This window comes from Myotis daubentonii, chromosome 4, assembly GCF_963259705.1.
Source record: "Myotis daubentonii chromosome 4, mMyoDau2.1, whole genome shotgun sequence".
Classification (NCBI taxonomy): Eukaryota; Metazoa; Chordata; class Mammalia; order Chiroptera; family Vespertilionidae; genus Myotis; species Myotis daubentonii.
The window spans coordinates 27,489,781-27,511,998 of NC_081843.1; the positions used below are offsets into that span (position 1 = coordinate 27,489,781).

Consider the following 22,218-nt stretch of genomic DNA (forward strand, 5'->3'; position numbering starts at 1 on the left):
AGCTATCATTTAGAATTGAAGATCAGATAAAGAGCTTCACAGATAAGAAAAAGCTAAAGGAGTTCATCACCGCCAAACCAGTATTACATGAAATGCTGAAGGGTATTCTTTAAGAAGAGGAAGAAGAAAAAGATAAAGATAAAAATTATGATCAACAAAGTGACAACAAATACATATCTATCTTCAAGTGAATCTAAAAATCAAGTGAATAAAAAAATCTGTCGAACAGAATAAACTGGTGAATAGAATAGGATCAGGGGCATAGAAAGGGAGTGGACTGACAATTCTCGGGTGGGGGGGAAGGAGGTGTGAAGTGTGCGGGAGGAGACTGGACAAAAATCGTACACCTATGGCCAAAGACAGTGCAGGGGGTAAGGGAAGGAGGTGGGGTGGGAACAGGGTGGAGGGGAGCTATGGAGGGGAAAAGAGGAACAACTGTAATAATCTGAATAAAGATTTTAAAAAAATTCCCATGATATAAAAAAGTTAGGAAAGGTACAAACTACCTTTTAACCTACCCTTTCTCTATTTAATTCCATTTGTACCTGCCCTCCAATATATGTACTCACAAAGATCATGTTTCCTAGGTCACAATTTCAATTGGTATCAAGTTCTTAACATGTGAATAAATTAAAAAATACAGAAAAAAAAGAATGGCGATCTATAGTCAAATTCCTCATGGGCCACTTGAAACAGATTTTTAGGCTAATGAAAGCACAGTAGAAAATGTAGAAAGAACACCACTACTATACTGGAGGGCAATAAACTGCATCTCCACCAACATACTTTTAAGTATGAATATGAACAATGTTACAAATGTCATATGCCATACTTAACAAAAACTTAACAATTATGAGCTTCCACTCATATATATACTCTGACATAAATACCCTTTATGAAATCTTTTTTAAATAATTTTTATTGATTTCAGAGAAGAGAAAGAGAGAGAGAAATGTCTATGATGAGAGAGAATCATGGATCGGCCTCCTGCATGCCCCACACTGGGGATCGAGCCCGCAACCCGGGCATGTGCCCTTCACATGGTGCACAGGTCAATGCTCAACCACTGAGCCATGCCAGCTAGGCCCTTTATGACATTTTTATAAGTTACTACACACACACCCACACACAATCACTCTAGAAGAGAAAAATAAAATTTGAACTAGAGTATGTGTACATGTGTAGATAATTCTAAAACTTTTTGAGGAAGAGATAAGAGAAAAAGTTCCAACATTTGATTCAGACATAGCACTATAAGTAGCATCTGTGTAGCACTTTAATAGTTTCGAAAGTAAGGTCCCCAACTTCTCTTTAACCAGCTCTAACCCTACATCTTAGGAAGGCAAGAATGATCTCAGAGGGACAGTACAAAAGACCTTTGTCATCCCATTCTTAGCCCACTGCTATTTACATGACACCAGCCTCTACTAAGGTAAATATTTGTGAAGGATCAATATTAAAAATGCACACATTCTTAAAAATAAGTAAACCTTGAGGAATCTGAAACACCCTAGTTTCTATCTTCTCCAATGCAATTCTACTAAGAAAACAAGCAGAAAATTTTTAAATGGACTAAAAGAGTGGGGAGAACAGCACTGTTGGTGTAATTTTTATATCCTTAGTAAGATTACAATAAAAATACAGGAAATATTAGCATTATAGTAACTATACAAGATGGGCCACTTTAAATAAAAGGCTTCTTTTACAAAGCTTTGTCTTATAGTCAATCAACTGATAATCCTTCACATTAAGCCTAATTAATTTTTTAAATTTTTTAGAACATTGGATTTTTAAAATTTAAATTCTTTATTGTTTAAAGTATTACATAAGTCTCCTTCCCCCGCCCGCCCGCCCACCTCCCCCCAACTCTCCCCAGCTGCTCCCACCCCCAGCACATGCCCTCACTCCCCTACTGTCTGTGTCAATTGGTTATGCCCATATGCAAGCCTAAATTAATTTTTAATTTCAATATTTTCCAAAAAGGGACAAGATATCACATATTAAAATGCTATCAATATTTCAAATAATGATAAAATTAATCACTTTTAACAGAATTCTAACTCAAACCCTTCCAAAACAATATAAACCATGTCTTCGGATTCCTTTAAACCCAACTAATAAATAAACACTAAATCTCAAGTTGTATACATAGTCCTGCTCTGGGAAACCTGCTACATTTTCACTTTTCTTCACATTTATCCAAAGAATATAAGGACAGGCAAGGAAAACAACCAGAGTGTTAGGAAAGAAAATCCAGGATGTGTTCTCTTTCCTATTAAATATATATTAAGTCAACTGTGCCACATTATGTGATACTGATCATCTTTGGATCTTTTTAATCACCTAATCAGAAAACAGTCCAATTCTATAGAGATAACAAAGTTTTACATCTTTCCTCAAATTAATAGGATTTTCTATCTAAATTCTGGCAAATCTCAGGAAGCCAATGAAGGGGATGAAAGTCCTGCCTTTGGGATATTGATTTTAAGTTGGTTATTAGGAAACAAAAGACCCTCCCACCTTCCTGCCCAAAAGATTCAGATGGAAAAATCTGCTCCAGGAAAGAAACTTTAGCTTATTCACCTTAGCTTAATTTGAGTTAAGACAGATAGAAGGCACCAAGCAGGGGTTATTAGCTCAGCCATGGGCAAACTATGGCCCCACGGGCCGGCCGTTTGAAATGAATAAAACTATTGAAATAAAAGACCGTACCCTTTTATGTAATGATGTTTACTTTGAATTTATATTAGTTCACACAAACACTCCATCCATGCTTTTGTTCCGGCCCTCCGGTCCAGTTTAAGAACCCATTGTGGCCCTCGAGTCAAAAAGTTTGCCCACCCCTGGGTGAGCTACATACCCCTGTGTCCCACTGCAGCAAGAATTTATCTGCAGTATGTTCAGCTCTTTCTCAACTACCTATAAATTGCCTTCTTCCTTTAAAATCCCATCACTAACCATCCCCTTCTCCTTTGCCCAAAAAGAAATATATACACCCAATTTTGCCAAACTGTCTTTGGAATTTTCATGCTTATGTGAATTCTCATGTTAATTCTCCATGAGCATACACTGAAATTTGATTTTCTCCTGTTATCCTGTCTCTATTAATTTGGTTATTAGCCCAGCTAGAAGAATTTAGAAGGTGGAAGAAAAAGGCATTTTTTTTTTTTTTTTTTTTTAGCAGCACACTATCATAGAATCTGCCATTAGGGCAATGAATCCGAATTTCCAGGGTTAGAATGAAAACAAGGAATCTGGAAATAAAGAAAGTGTGACATTTCAGACAAGACATTCCAGGGTTCATATTATCAGGAATACAAACCAAGGAGACCCTGAAGAGGATGAATAGCAGGAGTCATGGATTGCTTCAAAGAACTAAATATTTCAAGATGAAAGTTAAAATTTCAAACGCACATAACACAATCCTTTTAAAATCACAAGATTAAAATGCTAAAGAAGAAAGACACATTTTCAATTAATAAATTTAAAAGAGGAAAAATTTTAATTCAGTAAAAGAATAAAATAAAATGTTACCAATACTATCAAATATGAAGGAAAAAACTAACCTATGTTTGTTATAAAATCCAATATGTATGTACTAGTGGAGCCTTTTTCCTAATCAACAGAAAAGGCATTAACATATTGGATACAGTAAAAATAAATAATGTAAATAAAGATGTAGTAAATATGTAGTTTAACAATTTTTAAAAATCTGTAGACATACATTAGTATACAATTACCTCAAGCCACTGCAGAGCCATTAATAATTTTGGTTCTTTATTACAATAAAAAGGGTAAGGTAAAGGGGAAAAGTAGTGCCTCTCTTATATATAAACAAAGAAAAAGCATAACTTAGGAAGTTCCATACCAAAAAAAAATCTACAATTCTGATACCAGAAACCCCTCTGAAAAAAATATTTTTAAATAATTAATACAAAAAGTCTGTGAAAGGTTTTCAACTATACATGAGGGTCCTAGACATTATCTGAATAATATGAATAACAACCATAACCTCCAAAGCAATAATTTCTAAAAGGACTACAATTTCCTTTTTTGAAAGAATATAAAAATTAATATAAGGGAAGTAATTCACTGTTTAGAAATCTGTTGAATCTGAAAATTGTGGGTTTCAGTCCTTCCCCACTCAGCAGGCATACAACTGGCCAGTTTTGTTTCAAGTAATTCTGAAAGAAAGCCAGAAAGCTCAACTCAGCACTTAACTTTTAAATGATTAGCTTAAAAAATGTACAAGCAGATTCAATAGATACAGGATAAGACAATGTGTAAAAGAACTTTAAATACGAGAGCAAGGTATTTTTTTCAAGATGGGTAAAACTTGTAAATCTTAAAGGACCATGTTCTTTCTTCTGTAAAAGATCTAGCCACCTCAGTCCACTAGAACGCTGTTCCTTTGAACCTGTTCCATCAGCTTATTTAAATTGCTGTCTCTGGCTAACTGGGCTGCTGTACAAAAAATGTTCCTCTCAATGTGCCTCCTACATTAAGAGTTATAAACTCTAGAGTTGACTCTCCAGAAACAAACTTGCAGCATTCCATTTTCATGTATTTACTTAAGAAAACAGAAATACACAAAATAAAGTGTAAACTACTTGATGCACTGCAGTAGAGACGAAAGAATACAGAGGTAAAATGATTATACAAGATGCATGCACAAATGAAGGTTCTATTTTATTGGGGAAGAATACACAGTGAAATGTTAGAGAATGCTGCTGCTTCTCACTGAGGAATGACATTTAGGCCGAGAGAGCACGAGAGTACTCCAGGGTCAAGTATGCTAAGAGCAATCTGTGCAATAGCATGCAGCAAGAACAGCACATGCAAAGGCCATAGGGCAGAAATGAGCTTGGGGAGTGCTTTAGGTAAGAAGACACAGAAGCAGGGGAAAATTGACTCTGGCTCAGCCCTTATGGACTTAAACTAATTGGGGAACATGAGATCAATCATTGAAGTGATAAGCACAGTTAGCTTTCATTGTAGATCTGTCCAAGATCAGAAAGTAGAGGGATCACTGAGGGCAGAGGTAGCAGGGTAAGAGTCTTAAGGGTTATATTGCTGAGAGTATAGCTAACAAGAGTAGGTATGTAGCCCTAACTGGTTTGGCTCAGTGGATAGCGTCGGTCTGCAGACTGAAGGGTCCCAGGTTCAATTCTGGTCAAGGGCATGTGCCTTGGTTGCGGGCACATCCCCAGTGGGGGGTATGCAGGAGGCAGCTGATCGATGTTTCTCTATCATCGATGTTTCTAACTCTCTATCCCTCTCCCTTCCTCCCTGTAAAATATCAATAAAATATATATTTTTTAAAAAGAGTAGGTATGTTGCCGAACCGGTTTGGCTCAGTGGATAGAGCATTGGCCTGCGGACTGAAGGGTCCCAGGTTCGATTCCAGTCAAGGGCATGTACCTTGGTTGCGGGCACATCCCCAGTTGGGGGCGTGCAGGAGGCAGCTAATCGATGTTTCTCTCTCATCGATGTTTCTAACTCTCTATCCCTCTCCCTTCTTCTCTGTAAAAAAATCAATAAAATATATTTAAAACAACAACAACAACAACAAAAAAACCCTTTAAAAAAAAAAAAAGAGTAGGTATGTAGAGGATGAAGAAAGGTACATGAACCTGTAGCTCACAGGAATAAACTTGGCCAAGCAGAGGAGTTCCTCTATGTTCGAGGACACAAATGCCTGAAAAGGTTATCAGCAGATCCATCACCTAAAACTGATTTCGCAGAGATCTTCAAATATCCCAAGTAAGTATGTTTATAGAAAAAGAAATTTGTTGAAGATGATTAGGTTATTAATCCTCAGAAATCACTAAGTTGGTAATAAATTATAAGATAATATTCAATGACTTTTCTACCAAAAAAAAAAATTTGAAGCAAAACCTACCTATACACTCCACCCTTGGTTTGTTTTTTTTTGTTTTGTTTTGTTTTTTTGGGGGGGGGGTGAGGGTGGGAGTGAAAACTAACTGGAAAGTCATAGTGTATTTACATCTTAATTAGGGTCATTGTTACACAGGTGTATACATTTGTCAAAATACACTTAAATTGCCCTAGCCGGCTTTGCTCAGTGGATAGAGCTTCAGCCTGTGGACTGAAGGGTCCCAGGTTAGATTCCGGGTAAGGGCACATGCCTGGGTTGCGGACTCGATCCCCAGTGGTGAGTGTGCAGGAGGCAGCCGATCAATGATTCTCTCTCATCACTGATGTTTCTATCTCTCTCTCCCTTCCTCTCTGAAATCAATAAAGAAATATATATTTTTTAAAAATACACTTAAATTAATACTAAACATGTAAATTTTATCTTAAAAAAGTAATACAATGGAGTTAAAAAATTCAAATGAAAGTACACTCAGCCTGGTCGGTTGCTCAATGGTTAGAACATCGGCTCGTGGACCAAAATGTTAGGGGTTCAATTCCCAGTCAAGGGCACATACCTTGGTTGCAGGTCCCCCAGCCCAGGTAGGGGCGAATGCAGAAGGCAACCAAATGATGTCTCTCTCACATCCATGTTTCTTTCTCTCTCTGCACCCCCTCCTCTCTTCCTTTCACTAACTCTAGAAATCAATGGAGAAAGTATTCTCAGGTGAGGATTAAAAAGAAAAGGAAAAAAGTATACTCAACTAACATAAGATGGAGTAGATCTATTTTAAAAACACAAACATCTCGCCCTGACCAGTTTAGCTGAGTGGATAGAGCGTCGGCCTGCGGACTGGGGGGTTCCGGGTTCGTTTCGGTCAAGGGCATGTACCTTGGTTGCGGGCACATCCCCAGTAGGAGGTGTGCAGGAGGCAGCTGATCGATGTTTCTCTCTCATCGATGTCTCTCTATCCCTCTCCCTTCCTCTCTGTAAAAAATCAATAAAATATAAAAAAACCCCACAAACATCTCTACATCAAAAAACTAAAACTATAGGAACTTAATGAGAAACACTCTACATTTTAAAAAATTAAAATGTAGTAAAAGCTGGAGTGTTTCATATAGGAATTAAACCACGAACTGTCTGCAGTCCTTACTTTTAGGCCTCTATATAAGAGGATGTGTGCGTTTTATTTTGTAGTCCCCAAAATAAAATGGGTTCTGAGAAAACTTTAAGATAGACAAAGACAAATAACCAAAATAATAATATGAGAAACCAAATAAACAACAGCTTGTGTGACTTCATAAAGGGAAGTACACTATAAGGAGCCCCAGGGATTTATCTTAGGTGGTTAGAATAGGGGAAAAAAAGCAAATAAGCAAGTGCTACTATATGCCAGGCAGTGAAGGCACGACATCTTAAATTAAAAAGTTGTGAGAAGTCAATGTTCCCAAAAGACACCATGGATCACATTCCATTTTATGTGTATGACCATTCCATATAATGTAAGTGTCCTAACCTGAACTGAAGTGTGAGCAGAAAAAAAGTACCACTTTAGTGACCATCCTCAAAATCAAAACCAGATAACAAAAGACTGGAAATTCCCATATACAGTATTGGGCTGAATACTTTTGTCTGAATTAAAATCATGAATTATTAACAGAATATTGAGGTCCTTAGCAGTGTCTTGTCCAGACTGTTCTAATTACCTCCTACCTCAGTGTCAGAGCGCGCGCACACACACACACACACACACCCCCCAAATTTTCATCTTCCTAAATTGCACCACTTTTCTGCTGGTAGAAGGTCAATGGTTTCCCAAATAACCTTAAACTACGATTCAAGGCCTACAATCCAGCTCCAATCCAACCCTTGAGCTTTATCTCTTATTTGTATCACTCCTCACAAGTACACTATCCTAAGCAAACTAGAAATGTTTTAGCAAGGACAACTTACATTTTTCCATCTCCCTACTTTCTGTGTGTGTGTGTGTGTGTGTGTGTGTGTGTGTGTGTGTGTGTGTGTGTGTTTTAAGATTCCCGCCCCTCAAGATTAAAAATGGTGGCAGAGCAGGTGGATGCTACACGGACATGCTCTCAGGATCAAGCTGGAATTACAACTGAAATATGGAAAGGCTTCCAGAAAACTCACAGGAGAGAACCCTGATACCCGAGGACCGAAGGTGGAGACCGCATAGAGACTGGTATTAGGGGCAGAGGCACAAAAGGGCTGGCTGGGCACCCACAGACAGCAACTGAAGTCCTGAAGAGATACCTCAGCTGTGTGTGTGTGTGTGTGTGTGTGTGTGTGTGTGTGTGTGTGTTGGGGGGGGGGGGTGCCACTGAGAACTCTGGGATCTAAAGATTCCCCCCCTTCCCCCCCCAACACACACCATTTACTGTCAAAATAGTAGAGATCAATTTCATAGCCCCACTGCTTCCCCACCCCCCACTCAACCATAGCTTTCCCTCCACTGACTCCAGGTTTTAAAATCTGTTAATCACATATAGAAATAATTATACCAAGAATTGTATCACAATTAATATCCATATAATGCTTTACCTTTTACACACTCCTTTCTTATCTGCCATACTAACCTACTAAGGTTCAATTTAAACATACAATTGCCAATTATTTCATAAGGCATATATTTTATTTTATAATGGAAAAAATATATTTCCTCCCAAAATTAAACTCTCATACACAATTATCTGAAAAACAGTGTGCCTGGAAACCTGCGGTACAAAACTCACAATCATTAAATCCTATTAATACTCTATAGTTATAAAATACGTAACTTAATTTTTTCCCTTATGTAATTTATATTATGTATCTATGGATATTAGACAGTACAGACTCATAAAAGGCTGAATAGACAGCTCTGACTTCAAAAATCCAACTTCTCACAATGTCAGATATACTGGTTTCTGGCTTTTCTATCTTCCCAGCATTCTTCCTTGTCTTTTGGTCTGTGACAATGGAGAATAAAGGTATTTGTACTTTTGAGAACTTTAATCTTTCTAGATTTTACCAAAAATTGAAGATATTTTTAATATACAGTTATGTCCTTTTAGAATTATGAAAGATTGCAAGTCTGGACACTGTAAGGCACCTAGTTATCTATCTGTTAAACGAATCAAGCCTTAAGATTTCCAAGTATAGAAGTAAAATCTATTTATTTTCCATTGACCTGGGTGCTTCCTCTTGTTGAACTAATCTATTTTTGACTTCAATGTCAAATTAATCATGTCATTTGGAATATTAAAATGTACAATAACTAATTATACATTTAATTTTAAAAACAAATCATGCTGATCTCTATCTTGATTGGTACTAGATTACTTCCCAAAATAAAGTGAAGAAAAGTGAAAGCTTTGGCTAGCAGCAATGATTAAAAAAACAAGTATTTGCCTAATCACTCTTATTTGAGAGTACAGTGAGTGGAAAGGAAGACTATAGCGCTAGATACATGCTTTCTGCTGAAGGTATGCTTCTAGCAAAGGTGGGCTTGCTCTGATGCCCTATGTCACTAGTCTCTTCAGCCATCTGGAACACTTCCTGTCAATATGTGTGAAGTAGCATGTGTGGCCATGATTGACTCAACAGTCGGTTTTCAGACTGACAAAAGCCTGTATCTAGGGAAATAGAACCAAATGAAGCAAAGGAGGAATGGTACAGAAAGGCAAAGAATCTTTTAAAAAACCAAAGTGACTCAGATGAACCACAGGAATCTGCATGCATTTGAAGATGTTTAGAAAAATAAGCCCTGGCCCAGTAGCTCAGTTGGTTAGAGTGTCATCCCGATATGCCAAGGTTGTGGGTTCCATCTCCAGGCAGGGCACATACAAGAAGCAACCAATGACTTCTTAAATAAGTGGGACAACAAACTGACAAATGGATGTCTCCCTGTGTCTAAAATCAATCAATAAATAAAAAAGTAAAAAATATTTACTGAAGCCCTAGCTGGTTTGGCTCAGCGGATAGAGCATCGGCCTCCGGACTCAAGGGTCCCAGGTTCGATTCCAGTCAGGGGCATGTACCTGGGTTGCGGGCACATCCCCAGTGGGGGGAGTACAAGGGGCAGCTGAATCCATGTTTCTGTCTCTTGGATGTTTCTAACTCGCTATCCCTCTCCCTTCCTCTCTGTAAAAAAATCAATTAAAAAAATATATTAAAAAAAATTTACTGAAAAAAGAAAACCCCATTTAAATAGGGGGAGGATCAAGCTCCATTCTGTCAGTTAACTGAAGACTGTCACCTTTCCTGAAGTGAAGTGGGGACAGGACAACCTCAAATTTAACTTAAGAAAATTTATGACCTGGCAAACATCTGAGGTTTTTTATTGGCTATTGAACAAAACAACTGAGGTGACCATGCAAATAAAGCTACAGTGTATTGTCCATACTTCTCTGTTCCCTCCTCTACCTAAAAGTCAAGTATTTCCAACATCTAACCAACTGTTCCTCTGTGTAATCAAGTATATCTCACATATCTGTCCACCTAGGCCTAAGTTCTGAGAATTTATTACAGAGCATAGCTCGAAAGCAAGCATACACTGCCTTGCCCCCGCCCACCCCACATATCCAGGAAATAAAACTTTAAACAAAAAATACATGGATAATATTAATAATCCATGTACATAGTCCATAACTGTGTAAGTTATTCTGCTTCATATTGGTCAAATAAAAGTCAGGTGACCCCATCAGGTGGATGCAACTCTGCTCATCCATTTACTTAGAATTACAAGCTACAATTTATTCTTTTCCAAAAGCTCTAGGACTCTTTGAGAAGGGCATTTTATATAGTCCCCTAAAGGGATATTACATTATTTTATATATGCTGACCACAATACCGAAAAATGAAAAATCCATTGTCAAAGAGCTCTCAAACGTCAAATTTTATCATCCGATTGCTTAGATGCAAAAAAAAAAAAAAAAAAGAAATCACACATTTCACTGAAAGTACAAAACAACTAAGAATGTTAATTACGGATAAAAACACTTAGTCAACTGATTTTATTTAAAGCACTCACAAACCCTCCCTGGCTATACTTTTCCAATTTTTTAAAAACTACATAACATCTCAATTCCAGATTCAGAAATGGACTTTTAAAGTCATCTAGTTAGACTCATCAGTTCTCAACAGACACCCAATTTCGTAAGGCATATTAAATGGAATAGGATGCATACCACCCATTAGCCAAAAGATTATTTTATTTTTCTATCAAGTCTTAAGATGTTACACGCTAACATCTTACTCAGTTACTTCTTCCCAAACTGTTGGAATTCACATCAGGAAGCAAAAGTTGTCCCAACAACCTGGGTAACTTACATGTGTTTGGCCAGTTCCTGGACAATCATAACGTAAGTGTGCTTCAGAGTATGAAAGCTCCATGAATCAACTAATCCTTAAATACTGCATACACTTAGGGAATTCCAGGCACCGGGCTAAATTCTAAGTACTGGTCTCTGAATATTACAGGCACTTAATTCAATAAGAGAGGTAACAACCAATCAGTCCCAAATTAACTAAATTAAGCACCACGGCCCACGAGTAATCAGAAAGACACCACATTGAAGTGGATGCTCCTATTTAACATATTCAGCATCAGCTAGGCCCCAAAGCGGTTTGCGAGCGAACCCTCCATACAGGAGGCAATTCGCTGCTCCTCCGAGCGAGTGGTCAGGTGTGAATTGTTCTCCACCGAAACTTCATTTCCCAGGACCAGAGTTGGTGGGCCTCACTAGCGCACTCCCAGTCTCGTCCCATGCCCCACAGCTACCCTGCCTGAAGTCAGAGCAAAGCCTTCGAGTTGGGTGGTGTTTCTTAAATTATTAACACGTGGGGTGTGGGGGGGTGGTGTCACAGAAGAGCTCACAATTAAGGAGGTCTTTCCTATGGGCGCTGAGAGGGCGAGGGGCCAAGGAAGTAGGAAGTACAGAGAGGGTCCTGGACTCTCAGGGTCCTCCCACGCTCACCCCAAATTGGGGAGAAGATGGGAACTAAAATGTGTCCCCACCACCGAGGCCCCGTTCTTCGCCACCCTTGACCCCAACTCCTAGGCCGGTGCCTCCGCCGGGCGCGCTGGGTCTCGGCTCCAGCCCGGGGAGAGGAGAGGCATTTAGGCCGGGCCTGCCCGCGGCCTTCCTCCCGGAGCCGGGGCGGGAGGGGACCCAGGAAGCCGCGCCCGGTTCCCGGGGGGTGGAGGGCCTAGGCCGCGCCTCCCAGCCCGGCAGCCTCAGGCCTTGGCGCCCGAGGCGGGCCCAGGGGTCGCAGGGGCGGGCAGCACTGCGCTCACCCACCTGGGTTGCCAGTCATTCCAGCTCCGCGGGTACCTGGTGCCGCCGCCGCTGCTCAGCCGAGACCCTGGGGCTCTGCGGCTCATTACCTTCCCCGACACGACATGGCCAGGCGCCGCCGCCCGAAGAAGCGCCAGTCGCCGCCCGAACTGATCGCTGCCGAGACTCTGCTCCGGCCCGGGGATGAGGAGGAAGCCGGGGAGGAGGAGGCGGCGGAGGGCGGGGGAGGCAGACGGCCGTTCCGGGTTCCGCCTGAGCTCACAGCGCAGTAGGAGGAGGAGGGAGCGGCGCGGCGAGCGGGAGGCGGAGGAAGGGGAGGCGACGTCTCTTCCAGGCCCGCGCGCGGCCCGCGACGCCGGGACCCAAGAGGAGGAGGAGGACGGCGAGGAGGAGGCGGTGGCGGCAGCTCCTCACGCTCACACACACACAGGCACAGCTTCCCCGCCTCCCGACTCCGCCCGCCGCTGCCGCACGGCATGCTGGGAGCGGGAGGCGGGGCGGGCGCCCGCCCAGCCAGGGCACAGGGGCGGGGCCTGGCGGGCGGGGCGGGGCCTGGCGGGCGTGGCTAGAGGGCCGCCCTCCCGCGCCCGGGGCACGCCTCCACCCAGCGAACCTCGCCAAGGTCCCTGGGCCCGCAGCTTGGGCTCCTGGGAGCGGGCATGTCTGCCACCCCTGCCCGCACCCCCTCCCAGCACGCCCCGGAAGGCACCTGACGCTTGAGAGCCGGACTGTCAGCGGTCAACAGGCATCCACTCCGAATCCCGCGCGCGCTCACCTTCCCCACCCTGTCCGGTGAAAAGTAAAAATAATAAAAAAGAAAGGGCGTGGTATCCACCTAGCCAACCCCCACCTGAAGTGTGCCCTGGAGTCCTGACACCTTGACCATTTCTTCACATTGGTAAGCACTAAACTAAATGGAGGGAGAAAGGGGAGCAACCACCAACCCCTGTCCTCACAACATGAACTGTGCTTTGACGTCCTCTCACCCTAACACTTGCCCACCTACGCCACCAGAAAGGGTTTGGCTAAAGAGTGTCAAACTCTCCCTCCCCAACCCCTCCCACAGTCTCCCCTAAAGACTTTCTTTCCTAAAGCACCCAATGCACCCTGTGGTTGCAGATTCAGAGAGTAAAAGTGGATAAGATTCACATCAATCCTTACTTCCCGTGTAATCTTTGTCTTACCCTATATAAGCAGCTGGCTTATGAGGGGCTGCAGGGCAGATTTTTGTGGATGACCTGCTCCTCTCCCACACTGCCGGCAGTATTGGAATAAATTCTCATATAGGATTTAAAAAAAAAAAAAGATTCACATCAAACAGGTAACTGAGGAGTTACCTTTGGAAGAACAGTCAAAGGGTCTTAACCTTATCTGTCCAGAGCATCTTAATCTATTGTTTTTTGCTGCAAGGAAAAGTGTTTGTGTGATTTAAAATTATTACCAAAAGCACTTGAAGATTATGAAATGTTGGTATCGCCACATTTCAATTTGCTTATCCCCCCAACCCCTCAGTAAACTATGATTCTGCTGATTCTAAAGGATGGAAAGTTAGATTTTCAAATGAGCCCTCTCTCCCCACACCCATCTCCCCATTCAGGGGAAAAGAAACTCCTGCTCTGAACTGGAGCTGATATCTGACTCAATGCAGAAATTCCCCCTAGGTCTGACCCAAGGATTGTCATCCACATGTGTAAAAATATAATGTAATAATACACCCAAGTTAAGAGGGATATGTTCCACAGGTACAACTCCATCCTAAAATTTGCCCTCCTACCTCCACATTTGCCCACCTCCTTCTTGCTAAGGGGAGGATATGAAGAAGGGTCCTATTAGTTGTAAAAAAAGGTCCTACAAGAGGTGTCCTTTCTTCTTGATTTATTATTTCCTCTTCCCTGTTCTTCTATGAAGAGAAAAAGTCCCTCTTGAATCAAGTCCCAAGATTAGGGTCTCCTCATTAGTGTGGTCCTCTCTGGGAGACTGTTATTCCTGCCACAAGGTATTTGGGTTTTGTATGTTTGTGGTTAATGTTTCATCACATAAGCAATAAGGAATACATTATCCTCATGTATGGTTTAAATGTACAGCCTAGTCATGATTTATTCTTTCATTCAACATTCAGCAAAATTTATTGAGCATCTGTTAACCAAGTAGTTGGGAACATGGAGAGTGGTCAAGACTTAATCCCTGTCCTCAAAGAACTCTGGAAGTAAGGGTCAGAAAGATAGATTTATTATAAGAAATGACTGAAATATTTAGGTTTGCCCTCTCTCCACCACCCTGCAAGCCTGTCTTGCATTCTGACTACAATGTCCCCCTCTCCCAAAGCCGTTTCTTAATTTTAAATTCCAAATGTCCTTGGGCCTGTTTTCCTCAGATCCTTTACTTTGTATGCACCAGGTGAGTTGATGCTTCCCTCCTCTTTGCTCAGACCCATGAGCAAATGGTTGATGTGGCCGATAAAGCTTGTTTACTTCCTTCAATAGTTGATTGCAATAATGATACAGCGAACAAATTATGTCAATTACTCATGTTCTAAAATGATTTGCAGCTGAATAGCTAGAACCTTAGACCCCTGAGAAAAATTCCAGGAGTCTTCTAACCTTTCCAAATTATAAAACAACAGCAGAGTAATTTGAGAAATTTGAACTGGGTTCAAATTCCAAGTCCTTCACTTAAAAACTGAGGGAGTGTCAGCAACCTCCTGACTCTCACAGTGCCCCAGTTTTTCATCTGTAAAATAGAGATGATAACAGTAGTGCCAATCCCTTAAGAATTAATAGAGATTGTAAAGTTCTTTGCACAGTGCCTGCCACACAATAAGCAATCAATAAATGATAGCTAAATATCAGATCTACAATTGAAACACATGGTTATTTGGATATTTGACCAATAAAGGAGAAAAAAAGAAGTCACTGGCAGGTTGCTCAAACAATTGCTTCTTATTTATCATTGCTTTTTGTACTTCTCCCACAGAAATCATTAAAAACACTCAGTGTTGGCAAAGGGACGGTGTAAGGACACCAAAGATAGGTGTCATTTGGCACAACTTCCTGGAAAGCAATTTAACAGTGTGCATCCAAAGACTTAAAATTGTTAATACCCTTTCCCCCAGTAATTCCACTTCTGGGAATCTACCCTAAGAAAATTTGCCACACTGCAGCCAAAGTGATTTTCTTAAAATAAAAATCAGATGTTACCATCCTACTTTAAACCCATCAATGGCTTTCCATTCTTCTTAGAGTAAAATTGAGACTTGTCGCCACTAAGAGCCTATAAAAGCTGGTTCCTTTTACATTGCAAATATTCCACAGCAGCTCATATCCAGATCAGGATCCTAAAGGTGGGTCTCAATTTTATCTTCACTATGCCTAGGCTGCACCCCAGACCACTGGGTGGGCCCAGGCATCAGTATTTTTAAGACTTCCACAAGGGATTCGACTCAAGGTTTAGAAACACCACTTTCAAGTCCCTAAGCACTGAAAATGATCTCCGTGCCTCCTCCAACCTCAAATCCCAGCAAGTGTGGGTTACAAAGACAATTCCAAACCATTGAGTAAAAAATAATAGTTGAAAGCCCAGTTTTTCCCATGGCAACTACTTGTATACTTTGAAATGTATATATCAAAAATGGTCAAGTCTCAAAACTTAAAAAAAAAATTTTTTTTTTCATTTCTTTTGGTGGTTCTGCTTCACTGGTTCCATTAGCACTTCTCTACTCCACTCCATAGGGACCACTTTTCTGTTCCTGAAACACACCAAGCCAGAGCCTCTGGGCTTTAGCACTTGCTGTTCCCTCTGCCTACAATGCCTTTCCTACGTTTTTTCCATCAGAGTTGTGTGGACTGCCAACAAAAAGTCAGCCAAGATATTCCTTCAGCAAAAAAGGATTTTTTTCAGGGGGTAAGGCATGTAGTAGATTACAATCCAGCATGCTTCGCTCTAGCAAGCCATAGTCAAGTCCTGGGAAACCAAAGGAGAGGAAGTTCGTTAGTAGAGGGGAAGAGGAAGTTGCCGGAGGCAGTGCTGTTATAACCAAAGAGTTCTTCCTGTAGTGCTTTTGAAACGGGTGTGTGAGCTCCTCCTCCTAGACCTCCCAATTCCTGTCCAGGTTAAAGTCTGTCATTAATTTTGACTGGGTGAAAGTGAGTGAAGTTCTTATGGTGCCAAATTCAAGGAGGCACTCACTCTCAGGATTGTGTGTGTGCCAACCCTTTCTCACCCTGCTCCTGGCAGCTTTCCATGGCCCATCTTAATTCTTCTAAGAGGTTTTCCCTGACCTCCCAGCCCAAGAAAGCTGGCCAGTACCCTTTCCAGGGACTCTCCTACACACCCTACTTCTTTCATTGGTAACACTCACCACCAGCTGCAAGTACAAGGTTCCTCCCACCCCATTCATCTGTCACACCCTTAGGAAATGGGCTCTGTCTGAGAAAGCAAAGTCCACACCTGTCCCAGCTCCATCCTTTCGATCCCCAGTATATAGCACAGCAACCTGACCCAGAGCAGGCACTCAAAAATCATTGTTAATGGGAGGAATGAAATGGAAATGAATGAAAACATAGACTAAGATTAATACAAACGTGTTCATCTCAGTTTTACTTATTAATAGAAAGAAAAGTCCAACAATAGGAAACTAATTAGGAGATAGTACATTCATAGTTAGAATTTTATGCAACCATTAAAAATTATACGTATGAAGAAGTTTTAATGAAATCAGGAAAATATTATGTAAACTTATTAAAAAGAAAAGCATGAGATTTAGAAATGAACGTGTGCTGGAACCTCAACTGAGTTAAAAATGGGAGGGGGAAGTTTCATAGAAAAAAAAGGTTAGAAGAAAATATATTCAATTTACCTAATATTGGTGTCCTGTGAAAAGTGGGATCATGGTTGACTTTTTTCCTGATTATTGCTAGTTTTCTAATACAGAAGTAGTAGTTATAAAACAAAAAAAAGTTTAACTAAAATTAGGCATTCAGTATATATGTGTTGAATGAGTGGACAAAGAATGAGTACTCACAGGGTGTGGCACTGACCCACATAAACCAGTTAAATAAACTTTGGCCAAGGCATTGAGTCTTAACTCTAATAATAGTGACTAACTCTAGCTAATATTTATTGAGCATTTACTAATGCCAAGCACTGAGCCAAATGATTTGTGTGGGCTACTTCATGGAATTCTCCAAAACCACACTATGAACTGGGTACCTCTAATGCCAGGAGGTACTGAGCAGCCTGCCCAAGGTCACCTGCTGGTAGTAGGCAGTAACTGTCACAGGCAGGGACAGAAGGGACATTTGGTCCGGACCTCACATTCGTCAAAGGCCTCAGATCTAGACCTTTGACATTATTGCCTAATGAGGTTATGCAGAGTCACAGGGGCATGGTGACAGGAAAGAAGTCTGGATTTTAAAAATTGTGTCCCCTTATTGGCCCACGCACCTGTAGAGGCTCTGCATGAGCGCTTCATAATAAAGATATTATTACCTGGTGAATAGATCATTGTATTGCATTGTAGTTCCCTACCTTGTGTTAAAAGTGCTCAGTTGTGCCCTAGCCGGTTTGGCTCAGTGGATGGAGCATTGGCCTGTGGACTAAAGGGTCCCAGGTTCGATTCCGGTCAAGGGCATGTGCCTTGGTTGCGAGCACATCCCCAGTAGTGGGTGTGCAGGAGGCAGCTGATCGATGTTTCTCTCTCATCGATGTTTCTAACTCTCTATTCCTCTCCCTTCCTCTCTGTAAAAAATCAATAAAATATATATTTTTTAAAAAGTGCTCAATTATAAAAAGGAAAATTCTTAAAATATACCATAAATTTTGTGCCCTGTCTGCTATTTCTTACAATTTTAACATACTCAGAGCCTCAAACACTGAGAGTTGACCTGAGCCTTTCTTAACTTTTGAAAGACCCTGGCACCCAGAGTCCTTAACCACCAGGATTTTCCCAGATAGATCTTCCAAATTTCCTAGATAAATATTCAAATTTACATCCTTATAAACAAAAGATCAGGTTCTCTCTTTTGTTCCCTTTAATCCCCAGGCCTGGCACTGGATTAACCCCAGTTAGGCACCAAGCATGGAGGAACTTCACCGTCCAACAGGAGATTTGAGTACAAGAGTGACTTTAAAACACAATCTTAAAAGCAAATCTACATCAGAGAGACATTACAGAAGATTTAAAAAGAAGAAAAACAGCAGTCCTCTTATTCCTGCTCCTAGATAGGAAATCGTTGTCACAGTCAGGCTCCCTTGGTAAGGGCTATTTTTATAGCCAGTTTTCAAGCTGGTGCTGGAAGAATTTGGCTGGGAAACCTCATGACACATTTGAAACCTCCACTCAGGCTGCCTCAGCTTGAGGCAAGGGCCAAGCTTCTATGAATCAGGACGCAAGACGTGCTGCCCAGTGGCTCATGCATTCTCCAAACAATAAAATAGGAGGGTGGTGACGTCCAGTCAAAGTTATTTCAGACTGATAATGTGGAGGAAAAGAGGGGTGAGATTCCCCCAGGCTTGGCCTCAGTGATGCCCAAGCATTTGCGTGGCAGTTCTAAAGAAGCCACCTCCTTTGCTTCCCAAGATTAAAGCTATATCAGGGACATGTGCAAATAAAATGCAGATTATGTAAATGACAGCTCCAACAGCAAGTCATTGCCATGTACTGTTTGTAGTTACCTTTTTTTTTTTTTTTCAGTTTCCCACTGAACTTTATTAGAATTATAAAAATGCATTCTCACAGAGAGCGTTTTGGGTTCCAATACATATTTATTGCTCCACTGTCCATCCAAACTTGTATTTCCAGAATCATTGATCCATATGTCATTCCTATTGTTGAAGGAACAAGCCGGCATGAGAGTGGCCCAGGGAAGGAGGACTCCCTGAGGTCCATGCAGCTCAGCCCATCTCCCCAGGTGTTGGGAGGGTGTGCTGGTCTCCTGAGTCACCTAAAATTGCTGTATGCTCATACCACCTATGCCAGCTACTTAGATCTTTTTTTTTTTAATTAAATCTTTATTGTTCAGATTATTACATTTGTTCCTCTTTTTTTTTTTCCCCCCATAACTCCCCTCCTCCCAGTTCCCGCCCCACCCTCCACCCTCACTCCCCACCCACTGTCCTCATCCATAGGTGCACGATTTTTGTCCAGTCTCTTCCCACATCTCCCACACCCCTTTCCCCCCCAAGAATAGTCAGTCCATTCCCTTTCTATGTCCCTGATTCTATTATAATCAACAGTTCATTCTGTTCATCAGATTATTTATTCACTTGATTCTTAGATTCACTTGTTGATAGATGCATATTTGTTGTTCATAATTTGTATCTTTACCTTTTTCTTCCTCTTCCTCTTCTTAAAGGATACCTTTCAGCATTTCATATAATCCTGGTTTGGTGGTGATGAACTCCTTTAGCTTTTCCTTATCTGTGAAGCTCTTTATCTGACCTTCAATTCTGAATGATAGCTTTGCTGGATAAAGTAATCTTGGTTGTAGGTTCTTGGTATTCATCACTTTGAATATTTCTTGCCACTCCCTTCTGGCCTGCAAAGTTTCTGTTGAGAAATCAGCTGACAGTCGTATGGGTATTCCCTTGTAGGTAACTGAGTTTCTTTCTCTTGCTGCTTTTAAGATTCTCTCTTTATCTTTTGCTCTTGGCATTTTAATTATGATGTGTCTTGGTGTGGTCCTCTTTGGATTCCTTTTGTTTGGGGTTCTCCGCGCTTCTTGGACCTGTAAGTCCATTTCTTTCACCAGGTGGGGGAAGTTTTCTGTCATTATTTCTTCAAATAGGTTTTCAATATCTTGCTCTCTCTCATCTTCTGGCACCCCTATAATTCTGATGTTGGTACGCTTGAAGCTGTCCCAGAGGCTCCTTACACTATCCTCGCATTTTTGGATTCTTTTTTCATTTTGCTTTTCCGGTTGGATGTTTTTTGCTTCCTCGCATTTCAAATCATTGACTTGATTCTTGCGCTCCTCTGGTCTGCTGTCGGGCGTCTGTATAATATTCGTTATTTCAGTCCGTGTATGCTTAATTTCTAGTTGGTTCCCCAATATAAGATCGAGGGTCTTATTAGTTTTCGTGTAGATCTCATTAAGTTTATCGGCAGCTTCTAAACAGTTCTTGAGAGACCTTAAAAGTGTGGTTCTGAACTCTATATCTTCCTTTGACAATTTTGTCCTGTTTCTTTGTCTCCGCATTTTGTTATGCTTCCTTGGTGCACCCCCTAGTGGTCTTTGTTCGCAGTCTTATAGTTAAATCTTGATTGTTGTAGCTAATTCCAGGGAGGGTTTGACCTCTAGGCCAAGTGGCTATGAGAATCAGCTGTGTCAGCAGTGAGAGAACTTCTGTCCTCTAGGGAGGTGCTAATCTAGCCTTTGCCTGAGGCTATCCGGCAAATGGTTCTGCGCTGGGCTTGGGCGGGGCGGGTCGCACAGGATCAACAGGGTGGGCCGGAGAGAGCAATTATGGTGGCTCTCAGTCCTGTCCCCAGGGGCTCTGCCTCTCTGAGTCCCAGCACCCGCTGCAAAGCTCGGAGAGAAAGCTGCACTCGCTCTGACCGAAGCCAGACAGTCCCGCTTCTCCCGTTTGAGTCTGGGTCCCTAAAGACTCGCCTGGATCTGGTGCTCAGAGTCTGCGACTCCCTCCCGATTGAAAACGCCAACCGCGCCCTCCGCCGCCAGCCCGCTCCGCGCACTCCGCACCTCAGAATTTGACTTCAGCACTGCGCCTCCTCTGAGTGTCCGTGTGTGTTTCTCTTTCCTCCTAGTTGTAGGACTTCCACTCAGCCAGCGTTCCTGTGGTTCTGGGTGATGTCCCTTCCGTTTTTTGGTTTCACTTTTGAAGTAGTTGTTCAAAGCAGCAAACTCTGGCGTTAACCTATGCCGCCATCTTGGTTCTCTCTAGATCTTAACAGATCTGTAGTTACCTTTTAACACATGCATATCTCTTTACTTAGTAAATGTCTTTATAAATAATTGAATTTTATGGAGGTTAGACTTTTTACTTTTTTTAAAAAAATAAATGTTTTATTTTAATTTACTGATTTGAGAGGAAGAGAGAGAGAAGGGGTGGGACACAGGGAGGGAGAGAAACAGATTTGTTGTTCCACTTATTTATGCATTCATTGGTTGATTCTTGTACGTGCCATGACCAGGGATCGAACCCAAAACCTTGGTGTATCAGGAAGATGCTCTAACCAACTGAGCTACCCAGCTAGGGCCAGACTTTTTACTTTGAATGCTAACTGACAAGCACTGTTTGGCCAGAGAGAGTGCATCTTCCTTTCCGTCTGGCTTTTATATAGCAGTGTAGCTTTGGTTTTTAACTCATTTCTTAAAAATATTATTTTTCATTCAACATTATTTTGTATTAGAGGCCCGATGCACAAAATTCATGCAAGGGCGTTGGCCCCAGCCCCTGCCTGCCGCCATGGCTGGGGGGCCTCTGCTGCCTCGGCCTTGGCCCCCGCCCACTGCAGCTTTGCCCAGAAGGAAGGACATCCAGAAGGACATCTGGTCTAATTAGCATATTACACTTTTATTATTATAGATTAGTTTCAGAGTACAGTGGTGGTTAGACAATCATACACTTTACAAAGTGTTTTGATATTTCCAGTACCCACCTGGCACCATACATAGTTATTACAACACTAGAGGTCCTGTGCACAAAAAATCCGTGCACTCGGCGGGGGGTGCGGGGGGGTGTGGGGGGGTGCGTTTCCTCAGCCCAGCATGTGCCCTCTCACAGTCTGGGAGCCCTCAGGGGATGTCCAACTGATGGCTTAGGCCCACTTCCCATGGGGGAGGTGACCAGGCCAGCCGATCAGGGGATGGCGCCAGCTGGTGAGTGGCCAGTCCCCCCGCTCCCACCTCCCTCTGCCATCACCCCTCTGTTGCCACTGGTTGCTGCTGCCCACCCCCCCCCCCTTTGTGGTCCCCTCTCTCTGCCTGCTGGTATGCACCTTGGCTGGCCTGGCACCACCTGCTCCCCAGCCCCGCCCCCCTACCAGTCATTCCTGGTTCGGCTGATTTGCATATTAAGCTTTTA

The 22,218-nt window shown here is 42.0% G+C and overlaps 1 protein-coding gene across 4 annotated transcripts in view; it reads right to left on the bottom strand.

Annotated features, from left to right (window-relative positions):
• Positions 1–12,626, bottom strand: part of SMG1 (SMG1 nonsense mediated mRNA decay associated PI3K related kinase) — a 115,127-nt gene extending 102,501 nt beyond the window's left edge. For 3 of the 4 annotated variants that reach the window (XM_059693295.1, XM_059693293.1, XM_059693294.1), the window contains exon 1: positions 12,178–12,622. In XM_059693295.1, coding sequence (XP_059549278.1) covers positions 12,178–12,260 — 83 coding nt within the window. In that variant the 5' untranslated portion in view covers positions 12,261–12,622. Of the gene's footprint in view, positions 1–12,177 lie in introns of all 4 variants that reach the window. The other variant, XM_059693296.1, reaches the window with a different exon arrangement.
• Positions 12,627–22,218: the final 9,592 nt, after the last annotated feature.